This window comes from Pezoporus occidentalis, unplaced genomic scaffold (genome assembly GCF_034315485.1).
Source record: "Pezoporus occidentalis ecotype Australia unplaced genomic scaffold, CSIRO_AGI_Poc_V1 ctg93, whole genome shotgun sequence".
NCBI classification, from domain to species: Eukaryota; Metazoa; Chordata; class Aves; order Psittaciformes; family Psittacidae; genus Pezoporus; species Pezoporus occidentalis.
In genome coordinates this window covers 4,142,386-4,160,276 of record NW_026916294.1, presented here as the reverse complement: position 1 = coordinate 4,160,276, position 17,891 = coordinate 4,142,386, and the positions used below count along the sequence as shown (strand labels likewise).

Genomic DNA, 17,891 nt, shown 5'->3' with positions numbered 1-17,891 from the left:
GACAGTTGCTCAGCTTCATTTCCATGTGGCAGATGATGAGGGAAAACTGTGCCGCTCCTCACTAAATATATTTCAGAGTCACTAACTTGCTACCTAACAGATAATCAGTCATTTGCTGATGCTGGAACAGGTTTTAAATGAAAAGTGTGGAATTTCATCAGACACCTCGTGCGTGTTCACTGCTTACACAGGCCACATGCAGTCAACATGGCTTAGGGAGCTTTGCAGGAGGGAAAACAACCAGGGAGCTGGATTTGGGTGCAGGGTGCCACAGGCAGGCACAGAGTTTGATCATGCAAAAGAGTGTGAAGCATGCTTGGCTTTCAGCACGACAACCTGCCTGCTCACTTCCTCGTAGGCAAACTAGAAGAGCCCGTAGCTGGCCTTCAGCAGCATCGCTTGGTAACACCACCCGCAAAGCTGTTCTTGCCAGCGTGGGGAAAAATCATAGAATCACAGAATAGTTAGGGTTGGAAAGGACCTTAAGATCATCAAGTTCCAGCCCCCCTGCCATGGGCAGGGACACCTCACACTAAAATCCTTTAGTCTGAGTCGGGGGGGGGTTGTTGCAGGTAACCCCTCCACCATGTGCATACAGCATACAGCTGCCCGTGTGCTCCTGCACCTGTGTGCAATAATTCCTTCAAATATAAACCAAAAGTTACAGAAGAGCCTGGAGGCGATGCCCTTATGGTTCCTGACGGGCCGGGTTAAAGAAGATTTCTTTACTGTAAATAGCTTTAATGCTCCCTTTGTATATTAATAGTGCTTTGTATATTAATAGGGCAGGAGGCACGCAGCACAGAGGGGCTGTTTCCTGCACATGGCCATGGAGTCCAACTGGAGTGGTGTGAACCTCGCGGCTCTGATTTTCCATAGCCAGCTGCAGGAGCCCCACACAGGGGCTGGCAGGACCTGGATCCCAAGTTGTCAGCTTTGAGACAGATTTCTGAACAGAGGCCAGTGTTTGAATAAACACAGACCTCTAGCTGGAAGCTCTCAGCCATCCCCAGTGGCTGTGGAGGACCCTGCCAGTGGTTCACAGCCCCATTAACATCTCTCTTGAAGCAGCAGGGAAAGTACGAAGGATGACCTCGTGGAGCAACTTCTTACCTGGGGAGAATCTTCAGGCAAAGAGGGTGGCAGGATCACTGGGGGTATTGGTCACTGTCACTCTTGAGGGGATTGCAGCGGGGATGGTCCTTCCTCTCTCCTGCAAGTGCCCATGTGGCTGTCCCCACGATGGCGGTGGGGAAGTGGCTGCATGAAGCCACAGCTTGCTGCAGTGGCCGCAACTTGCTACACAGTCTATTTCCAGCAAGTTGGGAGTGACTTGAGGTGGACAAAGCTGCCTCAAGCTTCCCCATAAATTAAGTCATTAAACATGTCCCTAAAACTTGGGTTGGAAATGCATGGCCAAAGGTGTGCCTGAAATTAGGTAGTGCCTGGATGAAAATGATTCCTTCAGTGTATAGCGACAGGGACATGCAACCTGCTTCTCATGTGGGTGTGCTCAGTGACTGCTTTTGTCTTGTGCAGCTCAGCAGAAAGGCTGTTGCGGTGGTTTGTGTCTCTGGGGGGCTCCAGGAGTGCATCACTCCTAGGAAAACCCCTGCAGGGGAAGGCAGTTTGGCTTGTCCTGCTTCAGGGGCTGGTTGCCTTCATTCTGTCTGTGATTTGCTCAAAGTTCAAGCTATAAAGCTCTAACCATCGAAAAACAAACTCTTGGCCTGGGAAGACACGTTGCCTTGGCGTGTTTCCTGGGACGGAGTGACTTATGGTGCTGTGCAGTAAGTGGGGGGAGGATTCCTTCTCCTTGTTTTAGAGGAGGTGGGTCACACTCATCTGGAGTCCAAACTCCCTCTGAGACTTTTTCTTCCCCCTTCTTTTCTTCATGACATCAGCCAGGACTTGATGTTACTATTTTAAAAACAAAAGGAGGGGACACCCCCCCCACTTCCCTCCCACTCTCTGCCAAAGGGAGAACAAAGAACAGCTAAAGCACACAAGTTCTGGCACTCTGTTTGGAAATAAAAACATTCATCCTCATGTCAGGTAGGGAACTGCCCGGCCCCCCTGCCAAAGCAAGCAAGCAAGCTGGGTGGCAGAGCAAACCCGTGGCATGGAGGAGCCTGGGCGCAGGGGATGCCTGGTGTCACCCCGCGCTTGGGCAGCTGCGTGCCAAATTCCTGCAGTGCTGTCCCAGTGCCAGGGCACGCTGGGACGCGCCGGGCCACGGGCAGCCATCCAGGGAAGGGCCACCCTGCTCCTCCCGAGCTGGGAGGTGGGGAAGGACCTTTCTTCTTCCCCTCTCTCTCTCCCCTGGTCCTCACCGTGCAGGCAGCCCCTGCCTCTCCATGCGATGTGTCCCCACTCTCCACTGGGGCTGCTGCATGGTGCAGGGGTAACCCGATGTGATTTCCACACTTCAAACACTTCGTCTGGCTTCTTCCTCGCCGTTTAAACATGTCAGCAGTTCCCAGTACAGATTCCTGTGCCGTGAGTTCACCCCCAACAAGCATCCAAACTGCAAGTCAGGGCCGCTGGCTCTTCCGCGCCTGTCTGCGAGGCATTACTGGAACAGGGGCTGGTTCTCCAAACACGAGGAAGAGATTACTTGGGCTTTCTGGAAGGCTCCTTCCCATGCCTTCAGAGCGGAGCAAATGAGGATAATTTTATCTGCAGGCTTTCAGCTGAACCCAGTAGCTCAGAGCAGCCAGGACTTACACCATCTGTTTGTCCCAGCTCCTGCAAGGAGGCATTTTTCCATTGTCACCGTTGCATATTGTTTGCCGGATTTGTTTGTGCTGTCGCCTTCTGGGGCTGAGATAAGAGGTCATCCCCCTGCCTTTACTGGTGGCATGTTCCCTAGAACAATCCAGGGAAAAACTCTCGCAGGAAAGAGCCTTCGAAGGAGGCTTTCGTACGTCTGATGCAGCCCTTGTTACACTCATGTAAATAGTTTTGTGCCATCTATCTGGCGAGAAACACAACATGTCAGAAGGGAATTGTTCCCTAAAACGTAGTTACAGATGGGCTGGAGCAGGCAGGTCGGCGGCACGTGGGTTGCCAGCTTAATGGACAAAGCAGCTGACATTCAGTGGGGAACAAAAGCCAGGCAGTGAGCCTCTGCCCGCTTGTGTGAGCATCTCCTGCTCCCTTCACAAGCTGGAGGTGAGTTATGTGGCCGGGGAGAAATCCTGGGCTCCCCTCCCTGCTCCGTCTGCAGTGATCTAACTGTGGTACCCAAGGATGGGTTAATGTCCCCGCTGCTTCTCCAGAGGGATGCGGGGAGCGGAGACAAAGCAGTGCGGATGGCTGGGTCCTCTGCAGCAGCAGCCAACTGGAACAAGACTGTAACGCCATCCACTTCAGTGAAGTTACTTGTGATTTTTGAATATAGAGGCTCTGGCTTGGCACAGGGCAATGGGAAAAGAGCAGCTTCTCTCTTTGCTTCAATCCTGCGCTGGCTCTGGTGCCTCTTCCCATGTCCAAAACAGCTGTGTGCTGCCTGAAGTGACTTTACAGACAGTAAAAGCTTAAAACATTGCATTCACCTTCATTATTTTTTTTTCCCCTTAGAGCAAGTCATGGAGGAAGATCAAGAATATGGTGCACTGGTCCCCATTTGTGATGTCTTTCAAGAAGAAGTATCCTTGGATCCAGCTAGCGGGACACGCAGGTACAGAGCATGGGGAGGGGCAGAGCTGGGGAAAGGCTCTTCATTATCTCAGGTTAATGGGCTTTGTTGGCCAGAATTGCTTCTGACTGCTGCGTGAAGGTCACAGATTTCAGCTCCCACGTCTCTATCCCAGGAGAGTGACTTACCTAATATTAAGGAGGGTGACATGAAAGTGCAGTGCTCTGTGCTTTCAGGCTCCCATGGCCAGAAGGTGTTACTGATGCTATTTTCTCAAGCAGCAGAAAGCTGGGTCCTTTGAGTGAGACCCAAGCTCTTGCTGATCCACAGCAAAGCAGGTGATGCTGCCCAGCACAAAGATGCCCCATGCATGAGCCTAGAGACAAAGGTGTGAACCTACCACAGAGCACGCACAGGATGTGAGGCAGATGTGTTGCAGGTGCTGCAGGGCAGGTCTCTGCCCTGTTTAAGGTGTGATGTTGCTGATTATAAACCTCTGACACTGGCAGCTTGAGCTTGAAAGTCCCAGCCTGTGGGAACTCTTTCTTGTGCAGGTGTCAATGGACATGCTTCCAGGGTGTTGGGCTGCCTTTCTTGTTTTGGGAAGGCACAGCATCATCCACCATCCAATGCAAGTGTACACTGTCCCTTGTCACCCTCAGGTAGTTTCAAGGCAGCGGCCAACGGCAGGATACTGAAGAAGCACTGTGAATCCGAGCAGCGCTGCCTCGACCGCCTGATGAATGATGTCCTGAAGCCCTATGTTCCCGCCTACCATGGCGACGTGGTGAAAGATGGGGAGCGATACAACCAGATGGAAGATCTGCTGGCTGAATTCGACTCCCCCTGCGTCATGGACTGCAAAATGGGGGTCAGGTGAGTGGCTTTGGGGATGTTGTTTGGTGAGATACTCAAAGCAAATGCATCTCCTGGGTAAAACTCGCTGAAACACAACCTGCAACCTGCCTGTCTGCCCCATGAGGACACAGCCAAGGGGCAGGGAGCAAAAGGTGTGGGAAATCCTGCCCCTGGTGCCAGAGGGGTGAAATAAAGACACTTGAATGGCACAGCTTCCGTAAGCGAGGCACTTTCCCTCTGCTCACCCTTTGCTCCCATGCACACTTGAGGGATAAAATGTGTGTGCTAAGTAGTTTAGAGCCTTTCACACACAGTTCTTGAAACATTTCCTAACAGATGAGCAACATTACCCGTGTCCTCCCTGAGAACCATCCACAGATCCCAAGCTGCAGCCATTTGGCCAGCAGCATGTTTTGAGCTGACTAGGGTGTCCCAGAGCAAATGTGAGCAGGGCTGGTGACCCCCGGTGGCTGCCAGCTTTGGAGCAGCCTTGGACCACCGCTCAGCCCTGGGTCTGCTGCAGCTAGCGGCAGGGTGGGTTGAGACCCCCCTCGCTGGCTAAGGTGCAGCCTGGACGCGGTGGAGATGCTTGTGCTGCTGGAAAAGCTGATGGTTTCTGTGGGAGAGAGGAATCTTTATTTTTCCCCTCCTGAATTCCTGATGTGAAACTCGAACTGGCGTGTCGGGCTGTCAGCAGGGAAGAGACGAGGAATACTTTCCACCGGAGGGGTGGAGAGAAGGGCAGGGGGCCCCAGCGCAGCCACGTGTGCCTGGCTGGCACATACCATGCTGATGCGGGAAGGAGATGGGATCCACTCTGGACCCAGAGATGACAGCCACCAGAAGACCTGCTGGACATGCTGCCCAGGTGCTCCTGTGGCTATCTCTGGGAGGAGGAAAGCCTCCTGCACACAAATCACAGGTTGGGTAATTTGGGCACTTGGGTTTTTGGAGCTAAGACAGGCAGAGTAGGCAAGGGGACATATATGCTGAGCACCATCATCATCGTCATTCAGTAAGATGGTGTTGTGGAAGGAGCTGGTGAGGGAGGGTGAATTGGGCTAATGCTGGGGAGAGGGGCATCCCCACAGCTGGGCAGATAAACTAAACCTCAAGGCTGTTAAACCTCTCCTCTGAGCCAGCAGCTATCTGCCGGGTAGATACAGGTTTGGATTTTTCCTGCCAGCCTGGCTTTGGAATGCAGCAGCCTCCTTCAGTCACCCCTAAACAAAACTTTGTCTGTCTTAAGCCCTGGGGATGGTTCAAGCCTGCAGCGATGCAGGGGGACCAAACCACAGACAATCTGTCATTCTCATCAAAAGGCAACCTAGCTTTCTGAGCAGCGTGAGCAGCACTTGTGAGCACACCGCTGCTTTATTCTGCTCTTTTATTCTGCCTGCCCAGAAATCCTGGCTTTGGTGATCTCTGCTGAAGCCTTTCATCATGTCCACCTGCAGTGTTTTTCAAATGGGCTGGTGCCCTGCGGATGGCGTATCCCTGCCCTGAGAAAAGACACCAGTTTGCCTTGCTTAGCCTGGGGGAAACACAGGAACCCCATCCCACGTAGTCTGCCTAGCATCCTCCCCATGCATTTTGCTTGGTTCTGAAGGTGAACCTCACTCTCAGTGCAGGGATTTTGGCACAAGGGACATGGAGAGAGGGCATAGCCCTTCTGCAGAGCTGGGCATGGTGAGGGGGAGGTATAGAGCAGTTTGGAGGTGACAGATGGGGGGGGGCATTCCTGTGTCATTTTGCTGGGGCATCTTCTGCAGCTTGATGAGCTGTTTGGAGAGAGCCTGGGCACCTGCCAGGCTGAGCTGGGGTGGGTTTGGGAGCCACAAGAGGAGTTACATAGTGGTTTATTACTGCTGCAGGAAGTATTATGTTGTAGATGATGCTTTTCTGCACGCCTGAGTGCAGAATTTCTCCATTAGCATTCTCTGGCTCAGAGTGGTGCTCCTCTGAAGGATGCATAAAGCCAAGGTCTTGGCACACTCCTCTGCACTCTCCATCCTCCTTTCCCCACACCCTAGTCCCAGGAGTGATGGTAACTTCCCTGTTGCCTTCAACTCAGATGGGTCCTAGAGCATGTGGGCACTTTTGTGGACACATCTTGAAAGCCATGTTAAGTTTATGAGAGCCATTAAGTGTGAGAGCTCAGGTCTGCTGAGCATTAGAGGACAAGGCCCCCTCAGGAACAAGGGGTGGCAGTAACACTGTGGGCACCTGTGAGGAGTAACCTCCCATGTTACTGCCAAACTGGTTGTGGCTCCTTGATGAACTGAGAAGATAACCAGGTGTTGCTGATGGAGTGCTATTTAAATCAGGATCCATTTACCTGCAGTGGGTTTGTTTTGTTATTGCTTGTGTTGCCTTATTCCACAGATATTGGCTCTTCTGGCTTGACCTGATTTCTGGGGCAAGGGCTGTCTATGGGCTTGTAGCACCTTCTCTGGTGGTCCTAGGGCCTTCTAATGTTTCCCTTCCTTCCTTGCAGGACATACTTGGAGGAGGAGCTGATAAAGGCCCGGAAGAAGCCGAGCCTGAGGAAGGACATGTACCAGAAGATGATTGAGGTGGACCCTGATGCCCCGACTGAGGAGGAGAATGTGCTGCGGGCAGTAACCAAGCCCCGCTACATGCAGTGGAGGGAGACCATCAGCTCGACTGCCACGCTGGGCTTCAGGATTGAGGGGATAAAGGTGAGGCTGCTCTGGGTGTGCAGAGCAGGGGGAACAGCTGCTGGGAGCATTTGGTAACTAAACTCACTCACGGAGGCACACACACAGCAGGTTGGTGGCAAGACCATCTCACTTCAGGGCATCCCTGGTGCCTGCAAGCCAAACCACCCTCGTCAGGCACCTGGCCTGCGGCAGAGCTGCTCTTCTGAGAGTGCAGTTGACCTCAGGGCACCAATGCAAGAGGACAGTTTTAGCCATAATCTCATTAAATCAGCTGCTTGGTTGATTTCCTTGACTGTGAAATGCAAAGTGCCGTCTTCCAACTTGAAGGCTCAAATTAGTTGTTTGATTTTGATACTGCTGCGCTGCTAGACTGAGCCGTCAGTCTGAATCCCAGCTTGAATGTGTGCTGATCTGGGGCCAGAACTGTGAATTTATCCCCAATTGATGAGGAGGATGTATTTACATCCCTGCCTGGAAAAATTCAGCAACTGAGCCCTATGAAACAGGGTGAACACAAGTAGCAGCACTTTCTGCCACACGTGTAAACTGCTGACTGCTCTTGCTCAGAGCTCGTGTTGCTGGAGACACCTGCTGGGATGCTTTTGTGTCCCCATTAGATGAGCCAGCCCAGGAGTTTTTCTCCTGGCAAGCAGGCTTTATTCCAGAGAGACCTCCGAGATGGCACTTGAACAGAATTAGGTCTCTAACCTCAAAGCTGTTGTGTTAGGGCAGAAAGGCTGGCGTGAACATTAACAATGGCTTAATGACTTTTGATAGCCAGCCAGCATGAGTTAGAGGTAGTACCATGCTTGAGCTAAGGGTTTCATCACATGCCTGGGCATGGTGTTGGCTTGGCAGCTGAGGGGAGCTCAGTCAAACTGTGTCTGCAGCAAGTCAGGCTTGGGGCACTGCTGGGGGCCCAGTGGTAGCTCAAGGCAGCCACTTGCTCTTGGCAGAAATGATGGCTTGGTTTCTGCATGCATCTGTGTTGAAGAAGTTTCTGTCTCTTGATGACAGGTTGTTTTTTTCCTGAGCTGGGCAGAATTCTCCCAGAACATCTATCTGAGTCTCTGCAGCTGCAGCCTTAAACTCCTGTACCTCTCCTGACTAGAGATAGTGGTGTAACAATGATAGAATTAAACCAAAGGAAGCCATTGCCTGAAAAAGCCTATACAGCAGATTTGTAGACTTTCCTGGTGGTATTTTCTTTCACCTCACTGGTTAAACACATGTTAAACCATAGGTTTAAAAGGTGATGAGCAGGACTGGGTCGCTCAGAGCCACTACTTCTGATTACCCACATACCAAACCACTGGTAGGAAGGGACTCATCTGCACTGCTGTGTGGGACAAAGTCCCTGGGCTGTGGAAAGCCCAGCAGAGCATGTTGCACATAGGAAGGAGGGCACCTTCTTCATTCAGTGTTTCATGGCCAGCAGAGGACAGTGCATTTATCCCTCACTCAGCCACCCTCAGAAACCCAAAGAGCAGACCTTGGGCTGAGCCCCGTCAAGAGTCTTCTGTCAGCAGCATGAGGTACCCCTGCCTGTCCCACAGCCCTGTCTGGGATGCTGCTGGCCGTGGTGCCCCATAGCAGCTTTCTGCAGTGCCTACGTTGGGTCAGGGCACTTGCCTGCTCATACAGCTCTTCCCTATCTCCGCAGCTTTCCCAAAGACCCTTTTCTGCTATGGATGCCTGCAAGTATGATGGGAGCTGCCCTGGCTCAGGACAACCCATTGCCTGGTTCCCACTGCTGCTGTTCCAAATGCTGTCATTTTACTGGTGCTTATTAGAAAACTGAGGCTATATAAATAAGAATTGGGCCAATGGGACCAAAGCTCCCATGTACTGTTTCTTCTCCTTGTTATAAAGGAGTATCTGTCTATTTATAGTTCAACATGATACACCCTTAGCCTCCAGCGGTGCTTCTCAGCTTGTGATCTGAGGACATTTAAAGGCCTTTAGAGCAAAGCAGGTAATATGTGAACCACTTGAAATGAAAAGTGTAAAAGAAAACCAAACCCAAAATCGTATTCCCATACAGGCCAAAAAGCCCCGTGGAGGGAAATAAAAGCTATAAAGAAGCAGTGAGAGTTGCTCCTCTGTTTTGGATGACCACAAGTGAGCTGCCGCATGGTGTGAGCAGTGGGGCAGCCCTTTAATTGAGCAATGTTGGGAAGTGCTGGCCTCCAGGAGTAATGCTGCTGCTGTGCTGGGGGCTGACTAATTTGATCAAGGCTCTAATTACTGTAATTCTCCTTAAATCCCTCACTTCTGGATTATTTCCCCCTAAGCTAAAGCATTAACAGTTCATGCTGGTTCCCAGCTGGCTTTTTTTTGCCAGCAGGGCTGGTCATGCTGTGCCATATCCTTGTATTTGCCCTGTTTCTGGAGTCAGGTCTCCACATTAAGGAACACTCCTTCAATTCCCTGAGTTGCTACTGAGTACTTGGAGGAAATTTCAGGAAACTATTATTTAATGACAAGTCCCCCCATGTTTTCTTTCCTGCTGTAGATGCTTCCATGGGAAGAGCAGGGGTGAATCTGCCTGATTCTAATATCAGGTCATATCATGGCTGGAGCCTGATACAGGAGAGCACCTCGTTGTGCAAGAGAAGGGCAGGATTTGGTCGTGGATGCATGGGCTGGAAGAGGGCACAGGGGAAGGAGCAGGGGTAGCCTTTGGGACAGCATGGGCAGGTGAGGTCAACAGGCAGCTCAGGGTTGGGACCTTTTACTGGCTGACCTCTTGCTTTCCAATGTGGCCTTGAGGATCCGGTTCTTCCTGTTTAAAATGGGAATTTTCCTGTGCAAAAGGAGTTAATGACACTCATCTAACTTTGGGGAGTAGCTTGAAACTGTCAGAAGCTGTAGGTGTTAATGAAATTGCCACACTAAAAGTAATACAACCGGTGACCCAGTTGAAGCTTCATGCAGCTCATTGCAAGAAGTACTGTGTTTAGTTCTGGAGTACTGTGTTCAGCTCTGGGGTACCTGGACCTGCGCCAGTGAGTCCAGAGAAGGCCTCAAAGATGCTCTGATGGCTGGAGCACCTCTGCTGTATAGAGACAGGCTGAGAGAGATGGGCTTGTTCAGCCTGGAGAAGAGAAGGCTCCGAGAGACCTTAGAGCAGCTCCCAGTGCCTATGGCTGACATGAAGTCTGGACAGGGACTTTTTACAAGGGCACAGGACAAGGGGGAATGGCTTTAAACTCACAGAAGGGAGATTTAGATAGACATTAGGAAGAAATTCTTCCCTGTGAATGTGCTGAGGCCCTGGCACAGGGTGCCCAGAGAAGCTGTGGCTGCCCCATCCCTGGCAGTGTTCAAGGCCAGGTTGGACACAGGGGCTTGGAGCAACCTGCTCTAGTGGAAGGTGTCCCTGCCTGTGGCAGGGGGTTGGAACTGGATGAGCTTTAAGGTCCCTTCCAACTCAAAACTAGTCTGAGATTCTATGATAAGTGCCACTTCTAAGCAGATTCTCTCGTCCGAGAGCCATTCACCACTGCCTGCTGCGAAGCCATGGTGGGACGGTATTTCCTGGGGCTGGGACTGTTGCAGGGTCACAGAACAACCCCTGAAAAAGCCCTCACCTGGCTTTCCAAATGTGGGCAGCTCATGAGCCCCATCTGAGGCAGGACACAGAGGCAGAGCTGGCTGACCCAAACCCTGCCCCAGTGACGCCAGTGCAAACTGGAATCGCCGGTGGGGCGGAGGCTGCATAGCCCTTATCAGCCCCCCTCACATTTGTGCTGTGTGGAAGCCAGCCCCCTCGGGGCTCGGACACCTGTAAATGTCATGGCAGTTGTCAGCCCCACAGCAGCAACATCTGGCTGGGCAAGGAAACTGCGGGAGGCGGGTGATGATGGGAGCAGCACTGCGGATAGGCTGTTTGGCTTTCCTGAAGCCTAGTTTGCCTTATCTGAAAGGCCATCTGTGGGTTTCATTTATTTTTAGGAGCGTTTAGAAGTCCATCTCCTTTCTTGGATGCTTTGTGGAAAGTTGTGCTCTTTACATGTGAAATTAGTGCTGTGGCATTTCTCCAAAGTGATATCTATCATCCCCCGGGAGAGGGTGGGTTGAGTTCTGAACTGCCACGTCAGGGCTCACGTAGCAGACGTACAGCAGCTTAGCACCCTTCCCCTGTACATCGTGCATGTGCCACCAGAGCATCCTCGGCCAGGCCTTCTGCCTGCTCTGCTGCAGCTTGCTGCCTCACAAGACGCAGCCAAAAGCTGCGAGGTCCATGAGCAGGATGGGTGCTATGGCAGGGAGGTCTCCTGCAAGAAGGTTGTCCCTGGCCCCTGCTGATCCGTGCTCTGCCAGCCACTAGCCTTGCTTTTAAGCCCTGTGGCAGCACGCGGTGGTCAGCCTGGGTCCAGGGTGGTTTGACATTGGTTGCACCCTGTGCAAACAAAGATTTTCCTGTAAACAGAGACCTTTCACACGCTGCTTTCATTATTGCCTTTGCACAAAACGCAAGCTGGAAGTTGGAAGTGTGGTGTTTGGTTCATCCCAAACTGTACATCAGGTGTGGGTTTGGTACAAGGCTTGCTTTGCCAGGTCTCCGCAGCCTGGGCACTTGAGCTTCTCCCAAGCTGGACTGGCTACCATGGCCAGCCCTCTGTCCAGAGGGATGCACATAGCCCCATGCACGTGGCCCATCCAGAGGTACTTCCCTGGATGGGTCTCAAAGTCCAGCTAGGGCCCAAAGATCTTCGGGACAGGTGATTTCATTGTGCTCTCTTCCTTCCCCAGCCTCTGCTGTGCTTCTTCATCCTTACTTCATCTTCCCCAGCCCACAGGATGTCTTTTTAGCCTCTGTCCCTTTGCTCTATTGTGTGCAAATGAGCTGTCTGGAGCAGTGGGATGGAGCTCTGCAAGCGGAGCTGTGAGCTTGAGCACGTGTGGTTTAAAATAGCCCCTGGATCCAGGAAGCGAGCTCTGCCTGCCTGACCCATGGCTGCTCCAGACAATGAAACGTGATGATCTAAAAATCAGCAGGCCTGGGGAAATGGGGAGCAACCTACAGGTTGCCCAGAGGTTCAGCCAGGAGCACGGATGTGCCTGTGGGGAAAAGGAGGAGAGCACAAGGCTGCTTACTGCATCTTGGTACCATGCTCCTGCCTTTGAGGGTTGCTATCCACGGACTATCAAAGGCAAGGCAGCTGTGGGGCTTGCTCCTTGTCTCCATCTTGCTGCAGTGGTCTGTGGAGGACTTAGCATGGAAGGGTTTTTGTGCCAGCCCTGAGATGTTGTCTCTGTCCACACTGAGTTTTGTCCTCCTGTGGTTGTGCTCTGCTTTCTTCCCCAAGCAGGGGTGCAGCCTGAGGCTGGTGTTGGTGCCTGTGCTCAGCCACAGCAGTGAAGGGAAGCCTTTTGCACACAGTGTGGCCAGAAGTGAGTGATCTCCAGCCTGCTGGCAGCAAGCACCAGATCTGTGAGAGGTAGTTTGTCCACACTGCCGGTGACCTCAGCAAATGTATGATAGTGGAGACTTGCCATTTGCATTAAGGGGCAATGCAGCAGAGCTGTAGGATGATTTGGGATGTGCAAGACAGAGAGCTGCTGCTTCTGCTCATAGTCACAGCGTAGACAGGTCCTTCAGGTGCCAAAAAGGCTGGTTGCATCCTACTCAGAGACATGCATGGCTGCTGAAACACCAGTCCCGTCCCAGCTCCTTCCCTCCCCACCCTGCTCACTGCTCTCCCTTCTTTTCAAGAAAGAGGACGGCACTGTGAACCGGGACTTCAAGAAGACACGGACAAAGGAGCAAGTCACAGAGGCCTTCAGGGAGTTCACCAGAGGAAACCGCAACGTTTTGGTGAGTGGGTGATGCTGGGGGGCTGCCTGGAGACAGCTCCTCCTGCAGAGGCTGCCCTCAGCTCATCAGCTCCTTGCCATAGGCGGCTGCATGAAAACTGGCACAGAGAAACCCCATCCTGGCACGGGGATGAGGGGGGAGCAGCGGAGGGCTGGGAGGGGACACGTTAGCTGCAGCAGCACTGCTTCAGCCGTGTCTGACCGTGCTGAGGATGCTCAAGGGTTGGTTCCAGAACCCGCTGGGAGGCACAGCCATGCTCTGCCCCCTCCTCCATGGGGCTGTCGGCAGCCTCTGAGCTTGTTTTGTACACCAGCATGTGATGGCAGGGGCTCCCACCCTGGCCAAGCAGGCTGCCCTGCCCTTGGTCTCACAGGAAGGGTGGCCAAAGCATGTCCCTACCCGTGCCACGTGCCCTCCCCGTGGCCGAGCCGCAGTCAGCATTTCCCAAGTTTCTCTGTGTTGCCAGGAGAGTAAGAGATGGAGCAGTAAACAATTTACACTGACTGTGTCAAATATCCTGTTTGACAAAGCACTTCCATTTTAAGCTGTACTATATAAAGCCTACAAACACAAGGCTGCAGCTGGAGCGGCCCTTGGGGCTGCCTCCTTCAAGCCAAGCACATTCACTTTGCCAACAGATACCCAGGGATTGTTCCTGGATTTGCAAATGAAGTTGCTTGGCTGCATTTTATCCCCCAAAAGTTTGGAGCACGCTCACACCATCATACCCTGGCTCTAGACTGGGCTCCTTGGCAAAACCATTGCCATACATCTCCCTGTGCATCTCCCCATGCAAAGTGTGAAAATGGAGGTGTATTATAGTGCCCAGATATCTGTTCTGTGTGCTCCTGCACTTAGTCCTTCTATCTAAACCTCAACATGATATCAAAGAGGCCACCTTTGAAGCAATTTGCAGGGATGCTTGAACAGGCACTTGGGTCTTGACCTGTGTGCTGACCAGTATGAAAGCACTTCCACCTGTGGTAGCAGCTTTGCAGAAGTGCTGATAAGGAGTTACAGAAGCATCTTATGATGCTTGGCTGACTGAGTAGTAAAATGGCAACAGAGGTGAAGAGTTGACCTGTTAAAAAGAGTGCAGGTGGGATTAAAAAGCAGCCTGGCTGTGCATGCTGCTGAATTAGCTGTTCCCTCCTTGGGAGCACAATGGATGCAGCAGGAAAAGCCTGCAGAAGGGACTGGTTCAGCACAAGCAAATGCTCTCGTTAAGTTTTGGAAGCAGCAGGAGCTCACAGGATGATGTAGAGGCCAAAGGGATGAGTGGATCCCAAAAAGGAGGGGACACACTCCCGCAGGACAGGTCTGTGTGAGGATGCTGAGCACACTGCGGCTGAGGGACACCACCAGCATCTCTCCATGCAAACTTGGTGTCCTGGAGAGGGTGCTGGGAGGGGTGATGTTCCTGCCTGCCCCGTGCAGCAGTTTTATGTAGGCTTCCTGAAGCACTGACAGCTTGGGGGTTTTGTTTGTGTCTGTTCAATTCCAGAACAGTTACCTTAACCGGTTGAAGGGCATCCGTGCTACGCTGGAGACATCCCCATTCTTCAAGTGTCATGAGGTAAAGACTCGTGTTCAGATAGATCTGCTTCAAGATGCAAATGGTTTGATCTCAGATTGTCCAAGGAGAGAAGTCAAAGGCTGTAAATGTCTACAGTTTTGAATTTATCCTTATACCCCTATTTTCATACCCCTGTTTATCTAATTCTTCATCAGCTGATGATTGAGAGATATTCATGTCTTTGACATGGGCTCACATCTACTGAAAGCCGGTGTTCATACAAATTAAAAGTGGTTTAGGAAGAATTCTGGCTGCTTATGATGGGTAAAACTCCTTAGTGTGAAAGTATACGGGTTTTCTAGAGACGAAGGCCTGTCTAAATGTGCATCAGGTGTTGTGTGGCTGCTCCATGTGATCAAGCAAGGCTTCAGTATTGCAGGCCTTTGCTGAGCTGGAGTAAGGACTAGTCATAGAATTATAGTCACAGAATGGTTTGAGTTGGAAGGGACGTTAAAGCTCCAACCCCCTGCCACAGGCAGGGACACCTTCCTCTAGACCAGGTTGCTCCAAGCCCCATCCAACCTGGCCTTGAACACTGCCAGGGATGGGGCAGCCAAAGCTTCATCTGGGCACCCTGTGCCAGCACCTCAGCACCCTCACAGGGAAGAACTTCTTCCTAGTGTTTAGTGTAAATCTCCCCTCTGTCAGTTTAAAGCCATTCCCCCTTGTCCTGTCACTACATGATTCCCCTGAAAAGAACTTCCTCCAGAAATGAATGTGCATGAAATCAACATTTTCTACAGTGAAAATTGATCTCTGGTGGGAATACAAAAAGGAAGCACTACATTTCTTGGCAGTTTCAATGAAATTGGACTACTCCATAATCTAATTATACCGTGTTATTGCTTCAGCATTGGCAACGAGTATTTGCTGTTGCATCTGCTTAACAAAACATGAGAGAGCATGTCCTTGGCATGTGTTGTCTAAGGGCAAAAGAGCATCATAGGAGCCCTCGACTCAGAGAGCAGGAGCCACAGCTCCAAGAGCCCACTGCCCCTCACCAGGAGCCACCTTGGCCGCAGCCACACATGGAAGGGAGTTGTCAAACCCCAGGGTTTCAGGTCAGTTCAACGCAGGAAACAAAATGCTCCCTGAAGCTAAGCGCCAGGGTTTCATTTGGAAACACAGAAACAAAACAGCCTTTCAGGGAGGCTTTGAAAAGAGTTTCCACTCCTTCAAAATTAAAAAGCAGCAGCTCTGACTTTCTGTCCCACTTTCTTGAGATGAAGCACAGCAGAAAGTCTGCCAAGCTCTGTGTGTCCCTCCACAGGGCCCTCGCTGGGCAGGGCTCCTCCAAGGAGCTGCAGGAGAATTTGGAGACCCAGGACAGGCATTTTCTTGCTGTTAGAATGCTCTGTCCGGGCCAAGAGTGGGCTATAAGAGCTTAGAAGAAGATAAGCATTTCTGAGAAATAACATGTATCTCTGGCCCTTGGATGTTTTCCCAATGCGCTGGAGGAGGAAGTCTCCTCAAAAATGTAAATTCATAATAGCTTTTGCAAACAGTCCACGCTTCCCATCTGAGCCCCTCGTCTAAAAGGCAGACCTCAAACTAAATCCCACTGACAGCACAGCCGTGGGAGTCCCCAGTAACATTTAGTGCTGCTGTTTCAGAGGGCTGACACCAGCTGGATGCCCCTAGAGCTGTGCTCCTCCATGTATCTGCACACTGTGTGGGGCAATCCTGGCTCTGGGCATGCTGTGTCCTGTCTAACTGCTGCCGATACAAGGGCAAGTGAGTTCATCATCCACCAGTTCGTGCACGTCAGACATAATTTGGGAAGCAATCTTCATGTGGGCCAGCTCTGAAGTGCACCCATTGGTGCTTTTTCTGTAGTATTGCCTGCTAAAACCTGACCTGAGGAGCAGATTCAGCAGAAGAGCACAATGGTGCATGGCCTGACACTGATGTGTGTTCCCAAGCCTTGGGTAGCCACTGCAGAGTTGCTGATGGGTGGCAGTCTGGAGGCTGGGCTGAGCTGGAGGTACCCACAGGCTGAGCATCTCTGCTTTGTGGGTGGTGAGCACTGGGCTTGTGGGGTCTCATCACTCTGTGATAGGCCTTGAGGCTTATGTTGTAAAAGGTGTTGTGCTTCACCTCCCCAAATGCATCTCTGGGCTTCCCCACACTTGCCCAGAGAATACTTGTAGGATTTTCCCAAAGGATGATCAGGATATCAAAGAGCTCTTCAAAGCAGATGCAGCTGAGTGAACTCATGGATAAGGAAATTCACCTACATGCACCTCTGTAACTTGCATTCCCAGAGCACTGTGAAAGCCAGGAGCATGTTCTAGGGAGAATGTGGGTGCAATTGGATGGTGTTTGAGGCAGGGGAGAGCACACTGCAAGTAACTTGTACCTGGAGCATCCCCGTCCCTGTGGTGATTGATGGCTGCAGGGCTGGTGAGTTTGAACAGCACAAGCCAGTCACAAAGAACCAGCCTTGGAAAAAATCCCTATAGCAGTCTGAGACAATTCATCCCATTCCTTCCCTTGACTCATTTTCCAAAATGACACCTCTGTCTTACATGCCCATGTTTCTCTGATCCTTTCTTTCTGCCAAGAGCTGAGATTTGTATGAGTAAATCAGCTTGTCTGCTTTGCAGCCGCAGCCAGCTACACACAGGGCTTGCTTTTTTGCTCCTGCAAAATCTCAGCATCGTCTCTTGCAGCCTGAGAGAAGAAAGCCCTGAAGCTGGCTGAGATTGAGCAATAGGAGCATCGCTCACTGGTCTCTCCTCTCTGCAGGTAATCGGGAGCTCCCTCCTCTTCATTCATGACAAGAAGGAGCAGGCCAAAGTCTGGATGATTGACTTTGGGAAAACCACCCCGCTGCCGGAGGGACAAGTTCTGCAGCACAACGTGCCCTGGGTAGAAGGGAACAGAGAGGATGGCTACCTCTGGGGGCTGGACAACCTCATTCAGATCCTGACAGAGCTGTCCCAGAACGAAGACTTACATTAAAGCCATGCATCCGACTCTGCCACTACCCCCAACCTGCCCCCGACTGACTTCTGAACTGCACTACAAGACACTTTCCAGCCCTGGCCCTTCCCATTTGAAAGCTACACTCTCCCTATTTAATGTGTTTTCGTTGTGGTTTTTTAGGATGTCTTGATTCCTTTTTTTTTCCTCCTCTCCATGTAAATAGAGAGCTAACCTGCCAGAACAAAAGTGAACTTGAAACCTTGGCCTTGCAGAGCCAGTGGGAGCATGAGCCGTGCCAGCCAGGATGGGGATGCTTAGGCGAGCACATGCTTTGCCTATCACACTTATGTCTCTTGCACAGCCTGATTTTAAGACCCTTTA

At 51.6% G+C, this 17,891-nt stretch overlaps 1 protein-coding gene across 1 annotated transcript in view; it reads left to right on the top strand.

Annotated features, from left to right (window-relative positions):
- Positions 1–17,687, top strand: part of ITPKB (inositol-trisphosphate 3-kinase B) — a 66,746-nt gene extending 49,059 nt beyond the window's left edge. The window contains exons 3-8 of the mRNA XM_062605712.1: positions 3,583–3,682; positions 4,303–4,516; positions 6,996–7,200; positions 12,905–13,006; positions 14,511–14,582; positions 17,331–17,687. Coding sequence (XP_062461696.1) covers positions 3,583–3,682; positions 4,303–4,516; positions 6,996–7,200; positions 12,905–13,006; positions 14,511–14,582; positions 17,331–17,546 — 909 coding nt within the window. The 3' untranslated portion in view covers positions 17,547–17,687. The remainder of the gene's footprint in view (positions 1–3,582; positions 3,683–4,302; positions 4,517–6,995; positions 7,201–12,904; positions 13,007–14,510; positions 14,583–17,330) is intronic.
- Positions 17,688–17,891: the final 204 nt, after the last annotated feature.